Consider the following 19,664-nt stretch of genomic DNA (forward strand, 5'->3'; position numbering starts at 1 on the left):
CTACCTTTCCCAGGAAGACACACCACCCCTTCAATCTGGACAGCGGAGTGCACTGGGGGAGGAGCCTGAAACGGAGGGCCAGAGGTCAGTGACCCTACCAAGTGCTATCTGCCTGGGATCCTCATATCTAGTGTAAACGCGCTTTCACACATAAATAACGTGCCACATCTGGCCCTTTGGTTTTATGGCGTCTTAGCGACCAAGCAATTTATAGATGGCCACCTTGTTAACCAGCAGCCAGGGCTCGCGGGGAGCCACACCGCGCCAGGCACTGACGGGCACAGAGAAGGGGCGAGTGCTAGCGGACGCTGAGGGCCCGGGTCTCCAGCTCAGAAGGACGTCACCGAGAAATCCCACCTCAGATTGGGGTGGAGGCAGGGTGGAGGGTGGCAGCCCCCTCCCTCCCGAGCCGGCCATGTGGCAGCTGAAAGAGCCATCGAAGCCCAAGTGTGTTTGCGCTCATCCCCAATTTATTACCGCCGAACATATGGCCAATATTTTGACTCACGTCAGTCGGGCTAGAAAAACAAACAGAGCGCTGCGCGGGGGAGCGGCCGCGGGCGGGGGCTGCGGCGGCCGCGGGCCGGAGCGGGCGGGGGAGCGCGGCCGGAGCCCCCGGCGGGAGGAGGGCGCCCGCCGCTGCCGCAGCCTCCGAGCGCTCCCGGGCTGCAGGCCGGGCGTCCCCGAGGCCGCCGGCTGCCGAGCGGGGCCGCGCCAGGTGAGCCCCTGCTGGCGCGCTCCGCAGCATGCTCGGGGCGCCGGGAGGGAGGGCCGGGCGCCGGGAGGGCGGGCCGGGGGCGCCGGCGACACGCGAGGCCCGGCGCCCCCTCCCACTGCCGGGGCCGAGCGTCCTTCCGGCGCCCGCCACCGCCGGGGACGCGACCACATCCCGGGCAGGGACCTCACCGAACCTGGGGGGACCCAGCCGCTGAGCAAGCCGGCGACCCCCTCGTCCTGCGCGGGTCTCGTCCGCGGCTAGGAGGCGGGAAGCAGCAGGTGGGCAGATCCGGACGTCGTGAGTCCTCCCGGGACGGGGCGGCCACCCCGGCAGGGGCAGCCCCTCCTCCGGCCGCAGCTGCCCCGGCCAAAAGTTTTACCTGCCGCCGAAGCCAGGTGTTCGCGCGGCCGCCCCTGGCAGTGGCGGGGCTGCCCGGGGGGAGGGGAGCGGGGGACCCCAGCTCTGTGCGGGGAGCGGCGCCCCCAGCGCCCCCGCCCAGCCCGGAGACCCTCGGGCCCCGCCCGGGAGGCCCGCGGCGGGGGAGGGCGCGGCGGGAGGGGGCGTCCCGGCAGGCGGAGGAGCAGATAAAGGCGCGCGCTGGACCGGGCGCCACCGGCCCCGCCGCGCGGGGACTGGGAGGCGGAGCGCGCGGCCAGCGCCTCGCCGGCCCCCGGCCCCCCTCCCCGGGGCTCCCGGGTTTTGCTCGCGGCCCTTAGGAAGGACGCGCCGCCGCCCCCACCTTTGCGGGGTGAGTCTCCCCGCGCGCGCCGCTGATGACTCGTGCTTGAGCTTGGTAAGCGGAGGCCAGAATCCCAAGGAATTTGGAGATGGCGCCTAAGGAGGAAGGAGGGTTCCTTCTGGGGCGGCACTAGCGCTCGAGGGGGGCCGGGAGCCGTGGGAAGCTGGAGGCCGAGCGGCGGGGATTGGAGCCGTGGACCCGCAGGGGTAGGGGCTGAAGCTGTAGGCGGTGGTGGCTGGTTGAGACATTTTCGTGTTTCCTGGGCCTCACCGGGCTCTGGACAGTTCTCATTTGTGACAGTAGAGATCGCCAGAGGATCAGAAATGAACCCTGGTGGGGCCTGTTAAAGTCAGGGTCCCTGCTAGGAGACCCTTCCACCGACCCGGCCATCCTACCATGCCCCCGCCCCCCACCGCAGCAGGCAGACTCGCCACCAGGCCGTTCTACGCCTTCCGCGCCTTCTCCCCTTTGGTGGCACTTGGAATGGAGAGGGGACGCTGCTTCCTGGGAAGCCCCTGGTGCTCGGAGACACCCCCTTTCTGTGCTGTGTGCTGGAGGCCCCCGCGGGTGCGCGTCTGCCTTTCCCTGCACTTAGCGCCGACTGAGAGCCTGCTTCCTCTCGCACGGGTGACTGCGTTGCCCATCAGCCCGCCTGGTCTAGCTTCAAGTGCTGAATGCTAACGGGTTACGAGAGGCAGCTTGGTTCCCAAAGTCTGTGGGTAATGATTCTGTCACGTGTTAAGGAGTAAATTCAGATAAGGAAGTGCTTTCAGCGCCTTGCTTCCCTGAGAAACACGAATCTGCAGCATTGGAATCGCCTTTATCAAGGGAAGGTCGGCTTGGCTGGAAGAACGTTCCTGAAGGCAACAGTGATGACGCGTAATCTCATTGTACCATATTTAATCATTAGAGCTGTGCTAACGAATAAAGCAGAGGGGTTCGCCCGCGGGGACGTGGCGTTTGGTTTCCCAATAAGCAATGATAATGGGTTGGCTGGGACAAGGCTCCTTTGGCCCGAGGGGGGGCTTAAAAAGCTACGTTTTTAAAGAAAATGTTGGAGGGAGGCCCGTTCCATTTTGTAGTCTGCCCGGAGCCACATTTCGTGTTCAATTTAACATCCATGAAAGTTAAACGGCTTTTCTCGCCTCTTAGTTTATTGGGTGCATTTTCAAAGATCTCATTAAAGTGCATTTATCAAAGTCCTAACATATACCCTCGGGGTCTTATGCCCACACAATGATGCCGATTAATACAAGAAATCCCAATTTCTGTGACAATTTACATCCTAGGTAAATACTGGCTCTTTGTAGGGGCAGATGATTGCTACACTGTTGTACATTTTACCTTGAAAGAGAAAGGGGGGCTGCCTCTCCTAGTTGTCTTTTTCCTGCAACCGCGTTTACCTGCTCGGGAACCCCAGGCTGTTGGTCTCATGACTCGTTCTCATCATTTTTCACTGGTTGTCTGCCACTCTGAGGGGGAAGAGCTCAGCTTTTTCTGCAATGTAATTGGAGCTCGGGTCCCCGGCTTGGGAAACTTGTTGACCCCACCTTCCTGGTGACTTAGGGAACTCTGTCTGGTTGGCACCCTTCGTTCTTCCGTTCCTGCTGTTAAGAGTTAATGCCATGACATTTTTGAAAGAAAGAAAGGGGAAGATTCCCCTTGAGCTTGAACCCAGAGTAGACTGTTTTCGTGTAGCTCACCCCCACCTTCTGGCCTATCTGCTGATACAACTAGTGAGGACAAGGTCTTCCCTGCTGGAGCTCTGCCCTCCGCGCCTTGGCTCACCCACACAGCTTCATTCCCCAAGGGGCAAAGATACCCAGTGACCCCAGAGGTTTTCATGCCCCAGGGGCGAAGGTGGAGGCCAACCCACCGAAGCTGGGACTGACTTCCCACAACCCCCCACTCCATTTCTGGGTCAGGAGAAGAGCTGGGTGGTACTCCTGGGCCACAGTGCCGCCAGCTTTCTTTCACGTGTGATGGCACAACCTCTTACAACCCCAGCTCCAAACCACCCTGAGGCCTGTCTTGGAGGATAGTTTTGTTCTTTTTTTTTTAGATGATCTTTATGACCACTCACAGGAATAGGATGGAGCCGTTTTCTGTGCCTGTCTGTTTAGAGTGCATAGCAGTCTCTGCCTCCAACCAGAGATAAAATAAACCTTCCTCCTCCGACAAAACCTTTGTGTGGGCGCCGTTAATCCTCGCTGGAGCAGGAAGGTGCGCCGCTTTGTTTCGGGAGTGCAAGAAAGCAAACGCTTGCACCTCCGCACCAGCCACACAATAAACTAATCCACTTGAAGGCTGTTATCTGAGATGGGATGTGCGGGCCCGAGAGCGCAGCCACATCCTCTGCCAGCAAGGGAGTTTCTTTTCAGCCCCTTCTCATTCCAAAAAGAAAGGAAAACGAAGAAAAATAATAAAAGAAATGAAGTCAAACAAATCAGTGTTTCCAAATAAAGGGGGGAGACCTTGCCTTTTTAACGATTGAAGGTGCTTTGTGCGTGGGGAGGACGTGGGGTGCCCGAGGATCGCCAGCGCTTTGGGCTCGTCAAGGTCGCTGCTCCCTTCGGCTCTAGCGCCCGAGATTCCCGCCCCCACCCCCGCCCTTGGGACTTCATCTAGCCTTACTTCCCCTGGTGAACCCACCCACCCAGCAAGCTTTCACCAGCTGAGAGGGGGACTGTGAACTCAAAAGTCCCAAGAGGCCTCCAAGCCCAGCTGAGGTGTGGGAGTGGGAAAGGAACGCTGTGGAAGGGTGGCGGCTTCACCACAGGTACTCCGAGCAGGCTCCTGTCGAGGTGCCGAGCCTCCCCGGACTTCCGGAAACTCCCTTCCTTCCTCCAAGTGTTTGCTCGAGTTTAGAACTCGCCCCCTCCCCTACAGGGGGCGTAAAGCCACCGAGAGGCAAGGGCGAAGGCCCTGAAAGCAGTGGCAGGTGGGCGGCCCCTCGCTCCAGAGCGCAGAAAAAGGCGCTCGTGTTTGAGCCACCTGGAAAGTAAACAGGTAAACAGCGGCCGACTTGGAGGGCCACTTGTCCTGGAGTGGGCCACTTAGCCTGTGTGCATTCTCCGCCCCTCCTGGGCCTCCAGCGATTGTTCAGCTCCTGTGGCCGTGCTCTCCAGCCGCCGGGGCCGGTGCCCCGTCTGTTCTGGAGCTCGCCAACAGACGGATGAGTGCCCCCTGCCCCCACCCCCGCGCGCGCCCCCCCCAAGGAAGGTTCTCCCTTAGCTTCCAGGGGGAGGAGGCCTTCCTCCTGCCGCCACTGGTAACTCACCCGCGCGCCTCTTCTCGCGGTTGGAAGAATGAGACTGAAGAAAAAGCCAAGGGGCTGCTAGAGCGGGGCTGTCAGGTTGACCCCAGGGCAAATGTGCTCGCCGGTCCACCAAAGAGATGCCAGCGAGACCAACCTCTAGCCCAGGGCACATTCCGTGTAGAACTTTAGTCTCCACTTCAACTCCCTCCCTGAGTGTGCCCCAGCAGAAGGCCCGTTAGAGAGGCCGCCATACTCCCGCAGTTAAACCCAAACATACATCTGATGGCCAGTCTTCAGCTGGCGTCGAGACAGAGCCTGGACAGAGTTTACTAAAGAATTCCGCGTGGGCAGGTCCTTGAGAGTTGAAAGTGGTGCCAGCACTAGCAGGCACTCACCAGTCCTGAGCTGGCAGAGTCGCCATGGCGGGGACCTCGACTCTTCTAAGGGGGAATGAGCATGCGACTGGGTCCTCTCAGCCCGCTGGACCTGTGGGCTTTGGCCAGGAAGGTGATCTGTTAAGGCCTAGCTGGGACTCTCACTGGGCGGCCTTAGATTACACCCGCTTGTTCAGTTTGCTTAGAAGAAAGGCCTTCGCCCCTGCAGGACACAGCCATTCTTTTGACCCCAAGCCCAGCCGGCACAGGCTAGGTGAAGCTGGGGCTTGATCTGGGTAGAGGACTAGTCTCCAGCCTTCAGCCGCGTGGTGCGGCCTTCCCAAGTTCTCAGGCTACTCCTAGGGGACTTGCATTTTATGATCTTCTCCTAACAAGCCCAGTTTCTCCCCGTCAATTACGAGCCTCCCAGCGGGCATCCTTCGTCTTTTCAGTTGCAAATGTTAATGCTTCGGAAGCAGACGAGGAAACCCCAGGGGCCTCGACTGAACAGGCGCGTCTTGCAGTGGTGCGTCGCAGCTGAAGGCCAGGCCTGAGCTACTCTGGCCTTCCTAGTGCAGCTTCCCGGTGCACCCAGACCTTCAAACCCCGGTTTAAGAGATGGTGGCAGAGCTGGAGCAGAGCCCGTTGGTTTCCCGTGCCCTCAGAGAAAGGATGAGCCCTCAGGGAACCCAGAAAAAGCGCCTGTGGGCTGAGCCGTTCCCTTCGTTTGAGACCTAAAAGTGCGTGCCCTGGCAGGCGCGGCCTAGGTGAACTTGAGCTGCCTCAGGGAACTGGCGCTCAGCGGTATCTGTCTCAAGGCTCGGAGCCAGCTTCCTCCCCACCAGGATTCTCTTAGAAACGCAAACAGTTCTCCAGCGCACTTTGCGGGGGGGGGGGGGGGGAGCACTGATTACTTCCAGGAAGAAAGGCCCACCTAAGGCCAGGGAAAGGAGGGCTAAACTGGCAACTACAGAGTACTAGCGGATCTGAGACCAAGGAAATGGGCAAGTTCCGAGTGGCTTCCAGGGGACACCCAGTCCAGAGACTTAAAGGTGGCTCTGAGATTGCTGGCAAGGGACATTTGTGCTAAAGGACCCCCTTTCCATCCCCTTCAAGAATTGGTCCAACCAAGTTGTCCTCTGGCCCCATATCCCACCACAGTAGAGGGTCCCCTAGTCCCCAAGAAAGTCCCCGCCCCTAAGCAGAGGGAGGAGGAGGAACAAAGGGAGAGGGGGTTTGTTTTTTGTTTTTTGTTTTTCTGCAATGCTTGAGTTGAGAAACTATTTCTTCCCCAGTGTTTATACAGCCACTGAGTGACAATAGTGCGGCAAGCCCACCCTGCCCCTGGATCCGAACCCCCTCCCCCCCACTTCTGGAAGGCTGACTTTCCTCCCCCACCCTACCGGGCAGCGAGCCCCAGCTTGGGGGGGGGGGGCAACAGGCACTAAAGCTGAGAAAGAAGCTGGAAAATAGAAGGGGGAAAAGACACAGAAAGTAATAAGTTTGAGGAACACGTTTCAAACCAGATACTAATTCTTGCAGGAGGGAAAAGGAGCAAGAAAGGAGAAAAGAAAAAGTAGGAGAAAGGGAATGGGGAAGGTCGACATGAAGGGGTTTCCTTAATATTGTGGACGGATTCAGAAATGAATGAAGAGATAGTCCATTGAAAAGGGTTGAATGCCATGACAACTAGGGACAACCTTAGATTTATTCCAAACAGTTAGGACACATTGAAAGAGAGCGTCAATCATGTATTATTTCGCCACTGAAATAAATGCAAAAACCGGGCCTGGACAAAGGCTTCCAACGGGAGCGGGACATTTGTCTACATTTCCCTCATTGTCCGCAGCTTAGCAATCGGTTTGTATTTGTGTTTGCCCGGGTCCGACCACCCAGGACGCGCCGACGTGGGGCTCGCTCCAACCTGGGCCATTGTCACCCACGTCACATACTGGGGGCGAGGCAGCGAGAGCCGCAGAGAGCCCTGAGCCGCTCGGAGTGAGGCGCCGTCACAGGGCTCTGGAAACCCGGGGGTGGCGGGGGCGTCGCCGCGGCGCGGGCAGCTGTGCGCCCGGAGGACCGCGCCGGAGCGCTCAGCTCTGCCTGGGCCAGGGCGCGGAGGGAGCTGGAGAGAAAAGCCCCAGGCCTGGCCTTCTCGGCCCCCTCCCTCCCCGCCCCTTCCTGCCCCCGGGCTAAGCCCACTCCCGACGCTAGGTGGGGTGGACAAGCAGTAAGTGGCAAACTTCCTCCCCAGCCCCGAAGCTCCCAAACCTAAACTGGATGAAGGGTGTGTGAGGTGTAGCATCTTCCTCCCCGGCTCAGAGAAGTTCAGTTCCCAGGTTTGTAAGAGGTCGTTGGAAAGTTCACACTAACCTACTGCCCACCGGAAGCCCGGAGCGTGCCCCTCCAGCACACTCCCCGAGGAGAGCAAAAAAGCGCAGAAACTAAGGGATTTGCAGGGAAGAAGCAAACTCAAGAGGAAAACGCACCAACATCCGCCAGCCCTCCGACCTCCTCTCGCTGGCTTTCTGGGTCTTCACCCGGATCGGAAGTACACACACACACACACACACACACACACACACTCCGGCCTTTCTTCCCGCTGCTCTGAAGGTTGTAAGGGTAGAGAGCCAGAGAGGCCAGGATAATAAAAGGTAGCAAGGGACCGAGGCCCTTCCCTCCGCCCGCTGGAAATAAGCTGGAGCCAAAGGAGCCGGGGCTCCGGCGCGAACCCCGCCACCGAGGAGCGGCAGCTCCCGCCCCGCCCTTCCCCGGACCGCCCGCAGAGCAGAGAGCGAGCGGCTCCGCTCCTTCCTCCCGAGGAAATTGGGGCTGGGGGGTGGGGTGGGGATAAATGAGTCTTTAGCAAATAAAAGGCGGCCGGAGGGGGGGTGAGTTCCTCGGCGGCGGCTCTGGCAGGTCCCAGCCTACTCCTCTCCTGGGCTTCCAGCTCTTTCGCCGCTAACTAGAATCAATTACTTGACTTGTCATTTCTAGCACTCATCCTTAAGCTTCAACCAAAATATTGACCTAGGAGGCTTACAGAAGTTGGGCTCTTGCCATTTGAACCGGATCTTGTTTAGGGAACCACCAGCGATGGGAAGGAGAGATTTCAGCGGCGCGGCCTTCACCCCTCCCCCTTTGCCAAAGGCACCACAAATCGCCAATTTTCGGACTAGCTGGGGGCGTGGGGGTGGTACTTGCGCTCTGGACGTGGGGAGGTAGGGACCGGTGAAATGTTAAAGAGGATTTTTTTCCCTCCACCTCCTTTCAGTTTTGTTTTCTTTCTCATCCCTGCCCACCCCTACCCCCCCCCCTTAAGATGCAATTTGTTAAAACGGCCCTTTCAAGTGTGTGGACTCGCGAGCGACGCGGTGGTCCTTTGTATGTAAATACTGAGGGAGAGGGGGGAAAGCTCTCCCCATCTTTGCAATTAATTGACACGTTACACCTCTCATCTTGCTCTAGAGGGCCGTTGGATAGGAGCGCAGAGCTCCCCAAAACCCACAATTTCACATCTGCAAATACTGTCTTCATCCACTTGACTCCCAAGACCCGCCCACACGTGGCCAACCTTTGCGTTTTTAATGTCTCTTCCCCCGTTTTTTTTCACCCCTCTCTCGCTCCCTCGATCCCCTCCCTCCTTTTCTCCCTCCCTCTTTCTCCCCCTCCCCCCCTCCCCAGGTTCGTGAGAGGAGCCCAGCCTTATATGGACTGATCGCTCGGGCAATGGCCCATTTTTTCCTCGCCACCAGCCGCCACCGCGCGCCGAGCGGCCGCCGGAGCCGGAGCTGACGGCACCTTGGCACCCCTCCTGGAGTTACAAACTGAGGCCGCCCGGCGCTGGGCGCGCAGGCCGCCAGCCGCTGCCGACACTTCTGCCGGCTTTCCGAGAAGAGGGGCGCAGGGCGGGCTTGATTCTTTTCCCTTTCCCTTTCCCACAGTGTCCCCCTCTCATTTTAAATAATAATTATCCCAATAATTAAAACCCATCCCCCATCCCTCCTCCCAATCCTCCCCTGCCCCCTCCCCCGCCCGCCGGGGGCTGGGGAGCGCCACGAATTGACCAAGCGAAGCTCCAACTTTGCGGCATAAATTGAGGGGTCCGGAACCATGTCGCTGACCAACACAAAGACGGGGTTCTCAGTCAAGGACATCCTGGACCTTCCGGACACCAACGACGAGGAAGGCTCGGTGGCCGAAGGGCCGGAGGAGGAGAGCGAAGGGCCGGAGCCCGCCAAGAGGCCCGGGGCGCTGGGGCCGGGCGCCCTGGACGCCGTGCAGAGCCTGGCCCTCAAGAGCCCTTTCTACGACAGCGGCGACAACCCCTACACCCGCTGGCTGGCCAGCACCGAGGGCCTCCAGTACTCCCGTAAGTAGCGAAACTTGGCGGCTCGGCCGCGCCAGCCTCCGCTGTGGAGGCAGAGCCAGGGGGACGCTGGGAGCCACGGGAGAAGCCGTTTCCGTCCCGGTCCCCACCCGGGACCCCAGATTCGGGAACGTGCGCTCAGCGTGCCATCCCGCCGCCCCCGTCCCCGCTAGCCGCCTCTCCCCAGGTCCTGCCGAAGACTTGGTGTCCTATTTTTTCCCACGTGAGAAATTAGGGCGGAGAGGATGGAGGTGTTGTCTAAGGGCTGGGGAGGGGTGTCCGCCGCACTCGCGGCTCCGGCCCGCGCCCCCGGGCCCAGGGGGCCCAGAGGAGCTGCCTCTGCTCCCTGGAGCCTGCCTGCGGTCGGTCCGGCCAGCGGGCAGAGTGCGCAGGGCTTCGGGCATTAAGTAGCTCCTCCCTGCCCCTGCATGTTGGTGAAGAAACTGAGGGTGCGAGTGTGGGTGCGTGTGCGTGTCCGTCCAGAAAGCCCGAAAGCAAAAGCGAAAGCCCCCAAACCCGCCTTACCCCGCCAAGCCCATCAATGCTGGGATTGTGAGGGTTCCCTTTTAAAACTCTGCCCACGTCTCTCCGGAGAGGAAGCGGTTTAAGGGGGCCGAGCCCTTAGCCCTGGGTGACGGGCCACACCGCAGCCCACCGCACCAAAAGCTCCCGAGCGGTGTAAACCCCTAGGAAGTCGCGCCTCGGAGACCCCTGCTGCATAGACTCTCCCCTGAGCCCTCGCGGACCCCGACGGCTTCCCCCGCGCGGGGACTGGGCCCGTCCGGGGCCAGGGCCCGGGCAGGTCCCCGGGGCTCCCGGCGACCCGGGTGGCCCTGGCCGCGGGAGCCTGACCCGCTTCTCTCCCACCCCCAGTGCACGGGCTGGCGGCCAGCGCTCCCCCCCAGGACTCCAGCTCCAAGTCCCCGGAGCCCTCGGCCGACGAGTCCCCGGACAATGACAAGGAGGCCCCGGGCGGCGGGGGGGACGCCGGCAAGAAGCGCAAGCGCCGCGTGCTCTTCTCCAAAGCGCAGACCTACGAGCTGGAGCGGCGCTTCCGGCAGCAGCGGTACCTGTCGGCGCCCGAGCGCGAGCACCTGGCCAGCCTCATCCGCCTGACGCCCACGCAGGTCAAGATCTGGTTCCAGAACCACCGCTACAAGATGAAGCGCGCCCGGGCCGAGAAAGGTATGGAGGTGACGCCCTTGCCCTCGCCGCGCCGCGTGGCCGTGCCCGTGCTGGTCAGGGACGGCAAGCCGTGCCACGCGCTCAAAGCCCAGGACCTGGCAGCCGCCACCTTCCAGGCAGGCATCCCCTTCTCCGCCTACAGCGCGCAGTCGCTGCAGCACATGCAGTACAACGCCCAATACAGCTCGGCCGGCGCCCCCCAGTACCCGACAGCACACCCCCTGGTCCAGGCCCAGCAGTGGACTTGGTGAGCGCCGCCCCTCCCAGACTGGAGGCCTTAGGCCCTGGCCCCACCCCGGCGGCGGAGGACTCGATCCTTTCCACGGTTGTTATTATTATTATTATAATTATAATTATTATTATTAGAGAGCCGGGCCTGACGCTCGGCTCGGCCGCCGAGGTGGCGGGAGGCTGCCTGTGCCTCGTCCCGCGGCCGACCCCGCCGGCTCTGCCCCAGCGCGCTCTCTCTCCGCTGAACTTTTGGAGAGGGCAGAACTCTCAGTGTTTACAGAATGCTTGCAGCTTCGCTTCTCGGCCTCTCCCCGAGAGAGCATCCCGACGTTAACGTGGTCGCTGGAAAAGAGAGAGGACCAGCCCCACCTCCCCGCCCCGCTCTGCTTTCGTGAATTTTGTAAAATACGTTTGTGTGAGTAGCGATGTTGTCAGCCTTCTAAAGCAAGTGGAGAACACTTTAAAATATAGAGGATTTTTTTATAAGAAAATGCTAAATATTTATGGCCACGTACACGTTCTGACAACTGGTGGCAGATTTCGCTCTTCGTTGTAAATATCGCTGGTGATATTGCCAAATGACCTTCTGGATAGGCCTGGATCCCAGTCAGGCCTAACTCTCTTTGTCGTTTGTTTTGGGTGGGTTATGTTTGAGTTGCCTCCGTTTATTTTATTTTATTTTTTTATTTGTTCAGTGCAAACATTTTTTCAACTATAAAGGAAAAAAAAATGTGTAAGCGAGACACCCCCGGGCCAGTTTTCCGGATCCTGAGCTCTGGGGCTTGGAACTCAGCATTTCCGCGGTTCCCCAAGAGCGCCGGGCGCTGAAAGCTTTCAATTTTTTAAAATAAGAATTTTAATAAAAATCCTGTGTTAAAAAAAAAAAAAAAAAAAAGCAGGCCCAGGTCTTCGGTTTGTTTGACTTTGTCTCCCTGCCCGGGGGCGGGCAGCCTTGAGTCTGGAGCCTTGGCGGGCTGTGCCCTGGGCTGGTGCAGGCCTTTCCTCTCCCAGCCTGGGGACCGCGGGGACCGGGCGGTGGTGGAGCCACGGGACAGGCCTTGCCCGGGCAGACCGGACAGAGTCAGAGGGAGCAGCCTGGCCTTCAGCCTGCTAGCGGCGGTCCAGAGTCCTTGTTGGCCCTGGCGCTCTCTGAATCCCCAAGAGGGGGAGGAAAAGTGACTTTGAGTAAGGCCAAAAAAGGAGAGCAAGCCCCCCTCACCCGCCCAAATCTACGAGTGGCTCCTTCAGCCTGAAAAGCTGTTGAAACCACTACACTTGATGGCTTTCACTTTGTTACGGTTGATTCTCCTCTTCCTCTCGCTAAGGGGGCTGGGGGCGTCTGAGGTTGAGTCTGATGGCTTTCTCTTTACTTTGCACCTCTTTTTCAATATCTGCGTACCAAGTTGAGGCCTAGCTGACCTCTTCGAGGCCTGGGCGCCGGGATGAAGGGTGGAAGAGCTAACCTTAGGGTTTCTGAGGCTTTGCCTGCCAGTAGCAACTGGCTGGGTCCTGGGCGCACATCCAGGTGTTGCTGGCTCCTCCTCCAAACTCTTGAGTCCCAGGAGCCAGGGGATGAGAGTTGCGGCGTGGGTCCAGGCAACCCAGCCCTGTCATTACTGATATCCATCACCCCATCCCTCTCGCCTAGGGCAGGTCCCATGGAGCCAGGGCTCGCCTCGCTAGTTCTGGTTCTTGGTTTCTTGGTCGTGGCTCTGGGTGAGCCGTTAGAAAGCAGAATCTTGGAGTAGAGCGGAAGCCTCACCACCAGGGCTGGGGGAGGAGGACAGGCGAGCGCACACAGTCCGGAGAGCTTGTGTCTTTCTTTCCTCCGCTGGGAGCCGAGCTTGTCGCTTGATGCTGGGGCATGCATGGTCCTGAGAGCCACCGGCTCGCGTGCCAGGCAGATTGGCAAGGACACACCTTTCCACTTGCCTCTCCCCTCCCGCGGCTGGCTGAGTCTGAGCACCACAATCTCTGAGGTGCCGAGGCTGAAAGTCTTTCTACTTGGATATAAAGTCTTTCTGTTTGGATACGGTGTCTGCGGCCCTCCAGAGCTCAGGCAGTGAGGTGAGGAGGCAAGGAGGAAGCCCTGCACCACCACCCCCATCCAGTTGGTGATCAGATTTGACTCAATATCTAAAGCAAACACGGTGCTCCTTGTGACCAAATCTGCACAACACACACCCCGGGACATGGTTACACTGTAGCCCAACTTAGCACACGCACCCCATCAGCAAGGGCGCTGGAGTCTTTCTAATACCCCCCTCCAGGTCCTTCCCCATCCACCCTGGGAAGGGGACAGTTTTCCCTAAATGCTGAAAAGTCTCCCTTTGTTCTGCGCACAAGCTTGGAAACTGTGGGGTTTTGTTTTGCTGTTTGTGAAAGCCAGAGAATTCACTGCCTAACGTTTGCTGAGCAATATGAAAGGCAGAAGACCAATCTGCCCCGGAACCAACCCTCACTCTCCCATGTACAATTTCTGCTAAGCCCCGGGCCTCTGGGGTTATCGGCAGCGCAAGAAGGATGAATGCTGGGTGTTCCAGGCCCAGGCTTTCTGCCACAAACATTCACAAGCGCATTAGACCTTCAAGGGAATGTGAAGGCTCAAACTCTTGCAGGTTTCCAGGGCCTGTCAGGTTGAGGCCCACAGGCCCGCACTCTCAGCATGTGCACTCAGGAGTCCCTGGAGGTGGGCCTTGAGCCCGCCCCTCTCTGTCCTCAGGTCCCCAAGGAGTCAATAAAAGCGCCCGTGGAGCCCTGTGTGGCCCTAACCCTGGCGCCCTGGGAGCGCACCCCGCGCAAGGTCCGCTTCGGCAGTCTATCTTCGCCCAATCTACAGAGGGCCGCACAAAACCGCACAATGGAAAGCTGGGAGCTGGAGATGTTAGAGGCGTGCATATTAAAAAGGGACAGAGAAAGGATCGCAGGGGACAGAGAGGGGACGAGAGAGAGCCCCCCAACCCCCACCCGCACCATTCAGCGCGCTTATCACGGGTAGTGAATCCCGGAGTCAGGCAGAAGTCTCCTTGGGGTTTTGTTGGGCCTGTCACTGGGTCCCTTTGTCATCCGCGGGCTCCATGCTGGATTCCATATGGCCAGCTGGGCCGAGGGAGCGCGAGGAGGGACCCGCACAAAACCCAAATTGTGTCCGGCTTTCAAACCCGGTATTGTTGTCTGTGAAAGGAAGACGCATTAAAAATTCGTGCTATATCTATTGGGGAGGAGGTTGGAGGAGGGGTAAAAAAAGCCACCCTGTCTTTGATGGCTTCAGAGGGCCCTTGCCCTGCCTAGGCCCCATGACACACAGAGTCAGTCTCTCTCTCTCTTCCCATACACACACACACACACACACACACACGCACACACACAATGGTCTGGGCCCCTGGTGCACACTATATCTGAGATGACAGCTAGGCTTCCACTAGCAGGGAGCCCCATGCTGACGCCATTGGACAGGATAGGACTGGGGTGCTCAGGGCCTAGTTGATAGTGTGGCTTTCTGAAGGCTGCCGGGCTTCAGGATAGATGCAAACCCAGTCCGTCATATCCGTGCACTCACAGGCTGGTGGTCAGAAGGGGCCTTCCACGTACTTCTGGAAAGACCCAAGAGGCAGAGGGCCAGGGAGCTGTTCAGCCCAGCTAGATTACACCCATGGCCAGCCCCAAGGCAGCTTGATTACCACAGCCATCTAAGGGGGAACCTCCTTGCTTGAACTACAAAGGCCTTTCCTAAGCAGTCTGAGTTGGTTCTGAGTTTAACCCCAACAAACACCACCCAAATGGACAGCATATTTCCTAATGGAGGCGTTCAGACTGGACTGCGGAAATAAAATGAATGCTAGATGTGCTTCTTTGGAGCAAGTAGCACCTTTGTGGACACCACCAAATTGATGAAAATGTCAAGGTACCTACCATTCTGCCCCCCCCCCCCCCCCCCAGTGCTTAGAACTGCTCTGTCTGTTGTGTAGATAATTCTGTAGGCTGGGCACCCCCTTCTTAACTCTCCCCATCCCCGTCAGGGAAATAACTTATTTTCCTTACCTATTGACTGTTGGGCTTAGTGAGACCTGGCGTGGATTTTCCAGCCTTTTCAAGAGCCTGGTCATTGAAAAGCTAATCCAATATTTGCCAAGCGTAAGGACATTTCTCAAACGTATTTATTAAGGCCCATCGTTTAGAGATCGCTTGGACAAAGACAAGGGCCAGGGAAGGACCGCTGAGGTGCCCTAGACCCCGCCAGAGAGGCGTGGTTCCTCTCCACCTCGAACTTGGAAGCTGGGTGCAAACTTGTGAGATGCTGGCGTCGCCTTCCCAGTGCTTAAGTGGCACTGGATTAGACATTGTGTTGGGTGGTATTTCAGGAAATATGTACTTGTGGCTTCCCGAGAGGCCAGGCGCGGTGACACTCTAAACCACGTCGATATATCATCCTTTATCCAGGATCTGCAAATAAACCCTGATCCCCTCGGAGCATTATAGCTGCCGCTATCTCGCTAAGGAAGCGATCTGGGTTTTATTGCTTTCACCAACGCCCCAACACACACACACACACACACACACACACACACACACCCGCACTCACGCACGCACACACGCACACACACTGGATTTTAAAAGCCTCTATTTTCCCCCCTCTCAGGACATCGTTATTAAAAGAGCCGTATAGGTCTCAGCGCCGCCATCAGAGCAAGTGCAGAAAAGCGGGCTGGCGAGAGAGTGTTTCCTCCGCTCGGCAAACCACGTGGGGTGGATGGCCTCTTCGCGTGTGGCCACTGGGAGGCGCCCGAGGGCTTCCCTGCCGCGCGGAGCTCGGCGACCCACGCAGTCCTTCGGTCCCTGGGACGCAGCTCCACTCCCAGAGGCCTCGGGCTGATGAGGAGTCAGGCTCGAAGCCAGAGTTAGGGTCTGCCAGCCACGGGAGCGGCTGCTCTGCCTTCAGTCTGTCCGGGTGGCCGGCAAGCCAGTGTCCGCAGCTGACATCGCCATTTGCCCATCCTCCTTTTTCCCCGAGTTGCACGTAGTCCTCCCATTCCTCCATTTCCGCGCTCTTTGCAGTCCTCACCCCCGTGGACCCCAGCAAACTGTTCTCGTGGGTCAGGAGCGTGCGGACCCCTGGGGAAGTCCCACTTGTCGAGCGCAGGCGCGGTCTCTACGGACCCTAAGCGGTCCCGGACCACTGTCGCTGACTTCAGCGGAAGGTAGTTCTGTGAGAATGTAATGGGTGGTGTCCACTTTTGGGGAGAAGCTAGGGAGATTCTGACTTCGGCCCACCCCTCTCCCCCTTCCGCGGAGGTACTAGGACGAAGAGATCTTCGTCTTTGGCCACCGTGTAATTGGGCCTCCAGATGCTCCGGGTCGGTTCATCCCTAAAATCCAATTAGGCTGTGACGCTTCTTACAATCTGGAAAGGCCTTGACACCGCAAGCCGTGCGGTAGCGTAGCCTCACCACCAGGGGGACACGCCGCGCCGACGTTTTGGAGTCTTGTAGCGGAAAGCAGGAACACCCCATACCCTAAAAGTACCCCAAACTACAGCGCAGAGACAGAGGCGCGGGGTGGGGAATCCAGCATGAAAGAGGTGTGGGTGCCTTGCACCTCCGCCCAGCCCAGGGTGCCTTTCCGAGAAGTTGGAGGCAGAGCAGTCGACTGGGAGCCAAGAAGATGATATTTCTCAGTACCTCCCCAGTCACTGGCACCCCCTGCCCCCCCCCGAGGAAAAAAAAATGCAGTATGCAATCCACCTTCTAGCTCCAGACGCTGATCTCTTTACTTTCTTAAGCCAGCGTTTCAAAACCGACGGATGGACGCCGAGATCGAGGCTGCGGGGCCCATAGTGTCCGCAGGGTGGCGCGATTGGATAAGAAAAGACTTTCGGGTGGAGAGACGCCACAGGCCTGGGAGCTCGGTCTGGACCTGCAGAGTTGAGGGATCTCTGGGTAGGGTCCCTTTACAGGAAGGAGGACTGCGATACCAAAGGAAGAAGCACAATTCTTTGGCTTTGTGCTTGTCCCCGGAGTGTGATGAAGAGGCTGATGGCATGCAGCCTTTTTCTTTCGTCCTTCTGCTTTGTCAAACATCTCTGTTACTGCCACCACCACGATCAGGGCGTTCATTTCCACCTTTGAAAACGTTTCCTTGTTCCGGGAAAATGTAATTTAGTCTAATAAAAAATAATAACCTGACACTTGTCGGTAATCAGCTGGAAGCCGTAGGAGGGCCCTCTTCCTTTCTGTTTTTCTTTCTTCCTCATCAGTGGTGCTTTGGAGTCTTTCTTCATAGAGTGCTAAAAGCAAGTGGTAGGTCTCTGGCATCACCGCCACCATCTACCACGCGGCAAAAGCACCCCCACGCGCCTCTCCTACACCAACCACCTTGTGTGCTGCGAGCGCTCAGTTCATTTTACACATGAGCAGACTGGGTTTCAGAGAGGTTAGGCTCCCAGCACTCATGAACCGGGTGGGGAAAAAAAAGCCCTGGAAGCAGAGGACATGACTGTGGAGACATTCCATTCCATTTCCAGTGAAAACAGGGGAGGAGCGGGGAGAGAAACTCCTCCTGCTCTGCAGAATTAGCTTGGAAACCTCTGGGCAGGAGCGAGGAGGAAAAGTCCTCCTGCTCTGCAGAATTAGCAGGCTCTTCTTGGCAGCCACACCCGGGCCCAGCCCTCCGGTACCACCCAGAACATGTCCTGAACCCCGTTACTTTGGAGAGAGCTGGCCATTCCGGACCAGCATGTGTCCTGTGGAGTCTGAGGAAGCCGCGCATCACTCTCTAAGGCACAAGCACCACATTAATAAATTTTAATAACAGGTAAATGAAGGGGGGTGAGGGCTCTGAGGGGCACACACCACCTGAGCTGTCCTGGTCCTGTGACCTTCCGTATCTTTGCTTTTGACACTAACAGCCTCCTCACCCCCAACCCCAGGACAGAAGTATCATAAGCACACATTTGCCAATACCATCTGGACCTCCTCCTTTAATTAGGGGCTCATCTTTTTCTTGGAGTGAGGCAAAGGAGAAGGGGTGACATGTTCTTTGGGGTATAATTCATAGGATTGGCCCCATCTGTATATGCTGGAAGCTGGACCACACCTATAGAATGGACACACCAAATACCCAACAGTCTGTAGGCGCCTTGCAGAAATCATTGGTGCGTCCAGCCAGGGAACACATCAGCGCTTCCAGGCACAGGACATGCACTCTGGGTAAGAGCAGATGTCCAGGTGAGTGCAGCACTTCCTCCATATTCTCTCACCTCCTGCATACCTCCTCCAGGTCTGTGCCGACAAGAGAACAAAAGAGGCTGTCTCCAGGACGGGGGCCAGTGCCAGGGAGTTCATGGGCTCCAGCCAATTGCAGGTGCAGGGGTTGGATCCCAGCATCCTTGTCCCAGGTAGATGACAGCGAGGCCTCTTCCAGAGGCCCCTGGGGGCATGGGTCCCAGTGGCCCTCAGAGGCAGTCTGCTTGAGAGACTACTTGAATGGTCTGTCACTCTTCCCTTCCCCGGCTTGCTTCTTTACCTCCTCTGACCCCATTGTGGGCTTGACGCTGGCCTCTCAAAGGCCATTAGCTGGCCGTAACCCATTCTCCCACCACACTGCCACATGCTCCTGCAGAGGGAGCGTCCACTACTTTTGTTAGACGGTTGGGTAGCAAGGAAACAAACTCTGGGCAAATGTGATGAAGCGAGCATAGTCAAGCTGCTGGCAGGTCACTCTGGTGTCCTGCACTCAAGCAGCCACGCTCGTGCGCTGTAGAAGCAGGGTCCTGTCCCCTCGAGACCAGTAGCCTGTGTGTTCACCACCAGCTCCCAGCTCCAGCCCACTCAGCTCCTATCTCTTCCCCCCCGGGGAGAGGCTGTGGGTGGGCCTCCTGCAGCCTTCAGTCTGCAGAGCTCCACTGGTGATCCGTTCTGGGACCAGAACATCTGGTGTGCAGGTGACTTCTCTGAAGACTGGCCTATGTGGTCACTTCTGATAGCCAACAAGGAGCCAGCTTCACTCCTCCCCAGAGGCTACAGAGGCAGAGTCGGGAGCTGAGCTGTGCACTCTAAAACAAACGAGTAGGTTGAAGAATTAACCCATGGCTTCTTACATGACTGATGTACAGAGAGTCTTTGGAAATTTCAAGAATTTATTTTATCTCTATGTGTGTTAGTGTTTTGCCTATGCTATATTTGTGCATCTTGGGCATGTTCTTCAAATAACCCTGGAACTGGAGTTGAGGACAGTTGTGATCCCCCATGTGGGTGCTGGGAACTGAATCTGGGTCCTTGGCAAGAGCTATGAGTGCTGCTGACCCCTGCGCCTCGGGAAAGGGAACCATGAATGAGGTAAGTTGACTGAGACTGGTCATCTGGTGGACAGTAGGTCACATGGGGAGGAGGATCCCAGGCAGACATGGGAGGAGACAGTGTCTGCAGGATTGGGGAGAGCCTCAGGGGAAGCTGGGCCTCCTGACACTCTGATCTCAGACTTGCAGCCTCCGGAGCCTAAGAGATCATTCTCTTCACCACAGAACCTCTGCATTCTCGCTGGCTGCAGATCCACCCTGCATGGGTCCCTACTGTAGACATTTTTGTGTTGTTTTTGTTTTAGAAATAATTTTGTACTTATTCTTTGACAATTTTATAGCCTATTGATGTTTTGATAATATTTATACACACATATTTCTACACACCTCATTCACCTCTCATCCCTCTGTCAATGCCTTCAGTGAAAATCTCAACACATCTCCTACTTTCATAATTAAAATAAAAGTATATTCAACCCAAGTGGCTTGCATGCGC

General features: G+C 57.7%; 1 protein-coding gene across 4 annotated transcripts; it reads left to right on the plus strand.

Annotated features, from left to right (window-relative positions):
* Window positions 1-613: 613 nt before the first annotated feature.
* On the plus strand, window positions 614-17,080 carry Nkx2-2 (NK2 homeobox 2). Of its 4 annotated transcripts, none has more exons than XM_021646298.2 (4): window positions 614-718; window positions 8,775-9,462; window positions 10,333-10,644; window positions 16,659-17,052. In XM_021646298.2, exons 2-4 carry the CDS (start codon window positions 9,204-9,206, stop codon window positions 17,027-17,029), a joined length of 942 nt encoding a protein of 313 aa, XP_021501973.1. In that variant the 5' UTR covers window positions 614-718; window positions 8,775-9,203; the 3' UTR covers window positions 17,030-17,052. The 4 variants fall into 4 exon arrangements, with proteins under 4 accessions (XP_021501973.1, XP_060239107.1, XP_060239109.1 ...); XM_060383124.1 differs by lacking the exon at window positions 614-718 and adding an exon at window positions 1,325-1,511 and having other exon boundaries at window positions 16,659-17,080; XM_060383126.1 differs by lacking the exon at window positions 614-718 and adding an exon at window positions 1,329-1,511 and having other exon boundaries at window positions 16,655-16,937.
* The last annotated feature ends 2,584 nt before the right edge of the window (window positions 17,081-19,664 follow it).

This window comes from Meriones unguiculatus, chromosome 4 (genome assembly GCF_030254825.1).
Source record: "Meriones unguiculatus strain TT.TT164.6M chromosome 4, Bangor_MerUng_6.1, whole genome shotgun sequence".
Taxonomy (NCBI): Eukaryota; Metazoa; Chordata; class Mammalia; order Rodentia; family Muridae; genus Meriones; species Meriones unguiculatus.

What these genes read in the sequence shown, in the direction of transcription:
- Nkx2-2 (XM_021646298.2), top strand. Translation starts at nt 9,204, where the DNA reads ATGTCGCTGACCAACACAAAGACGGGGTTCTCAGTCAAGGACATCCTG. An exon ending in CGAGGGCCTCCAGTACTCCC is followed by an intron (nt 9,463 to 10,332) that starts GTAAGTAGCGAA and finishes TCCCACCCCCAG; the next exon opens with TGCACGGGCTGGCGGCCAGC. An exon ending in GCGCGCCCGGGCCGAGAAAG is followed by an intron (nt 10,645 to 16,658) that starts GTATGGAGGTGA and finishes TTCTTAAGCCAG; the next exon opens with CGTTTCAAAACCGACGGATG.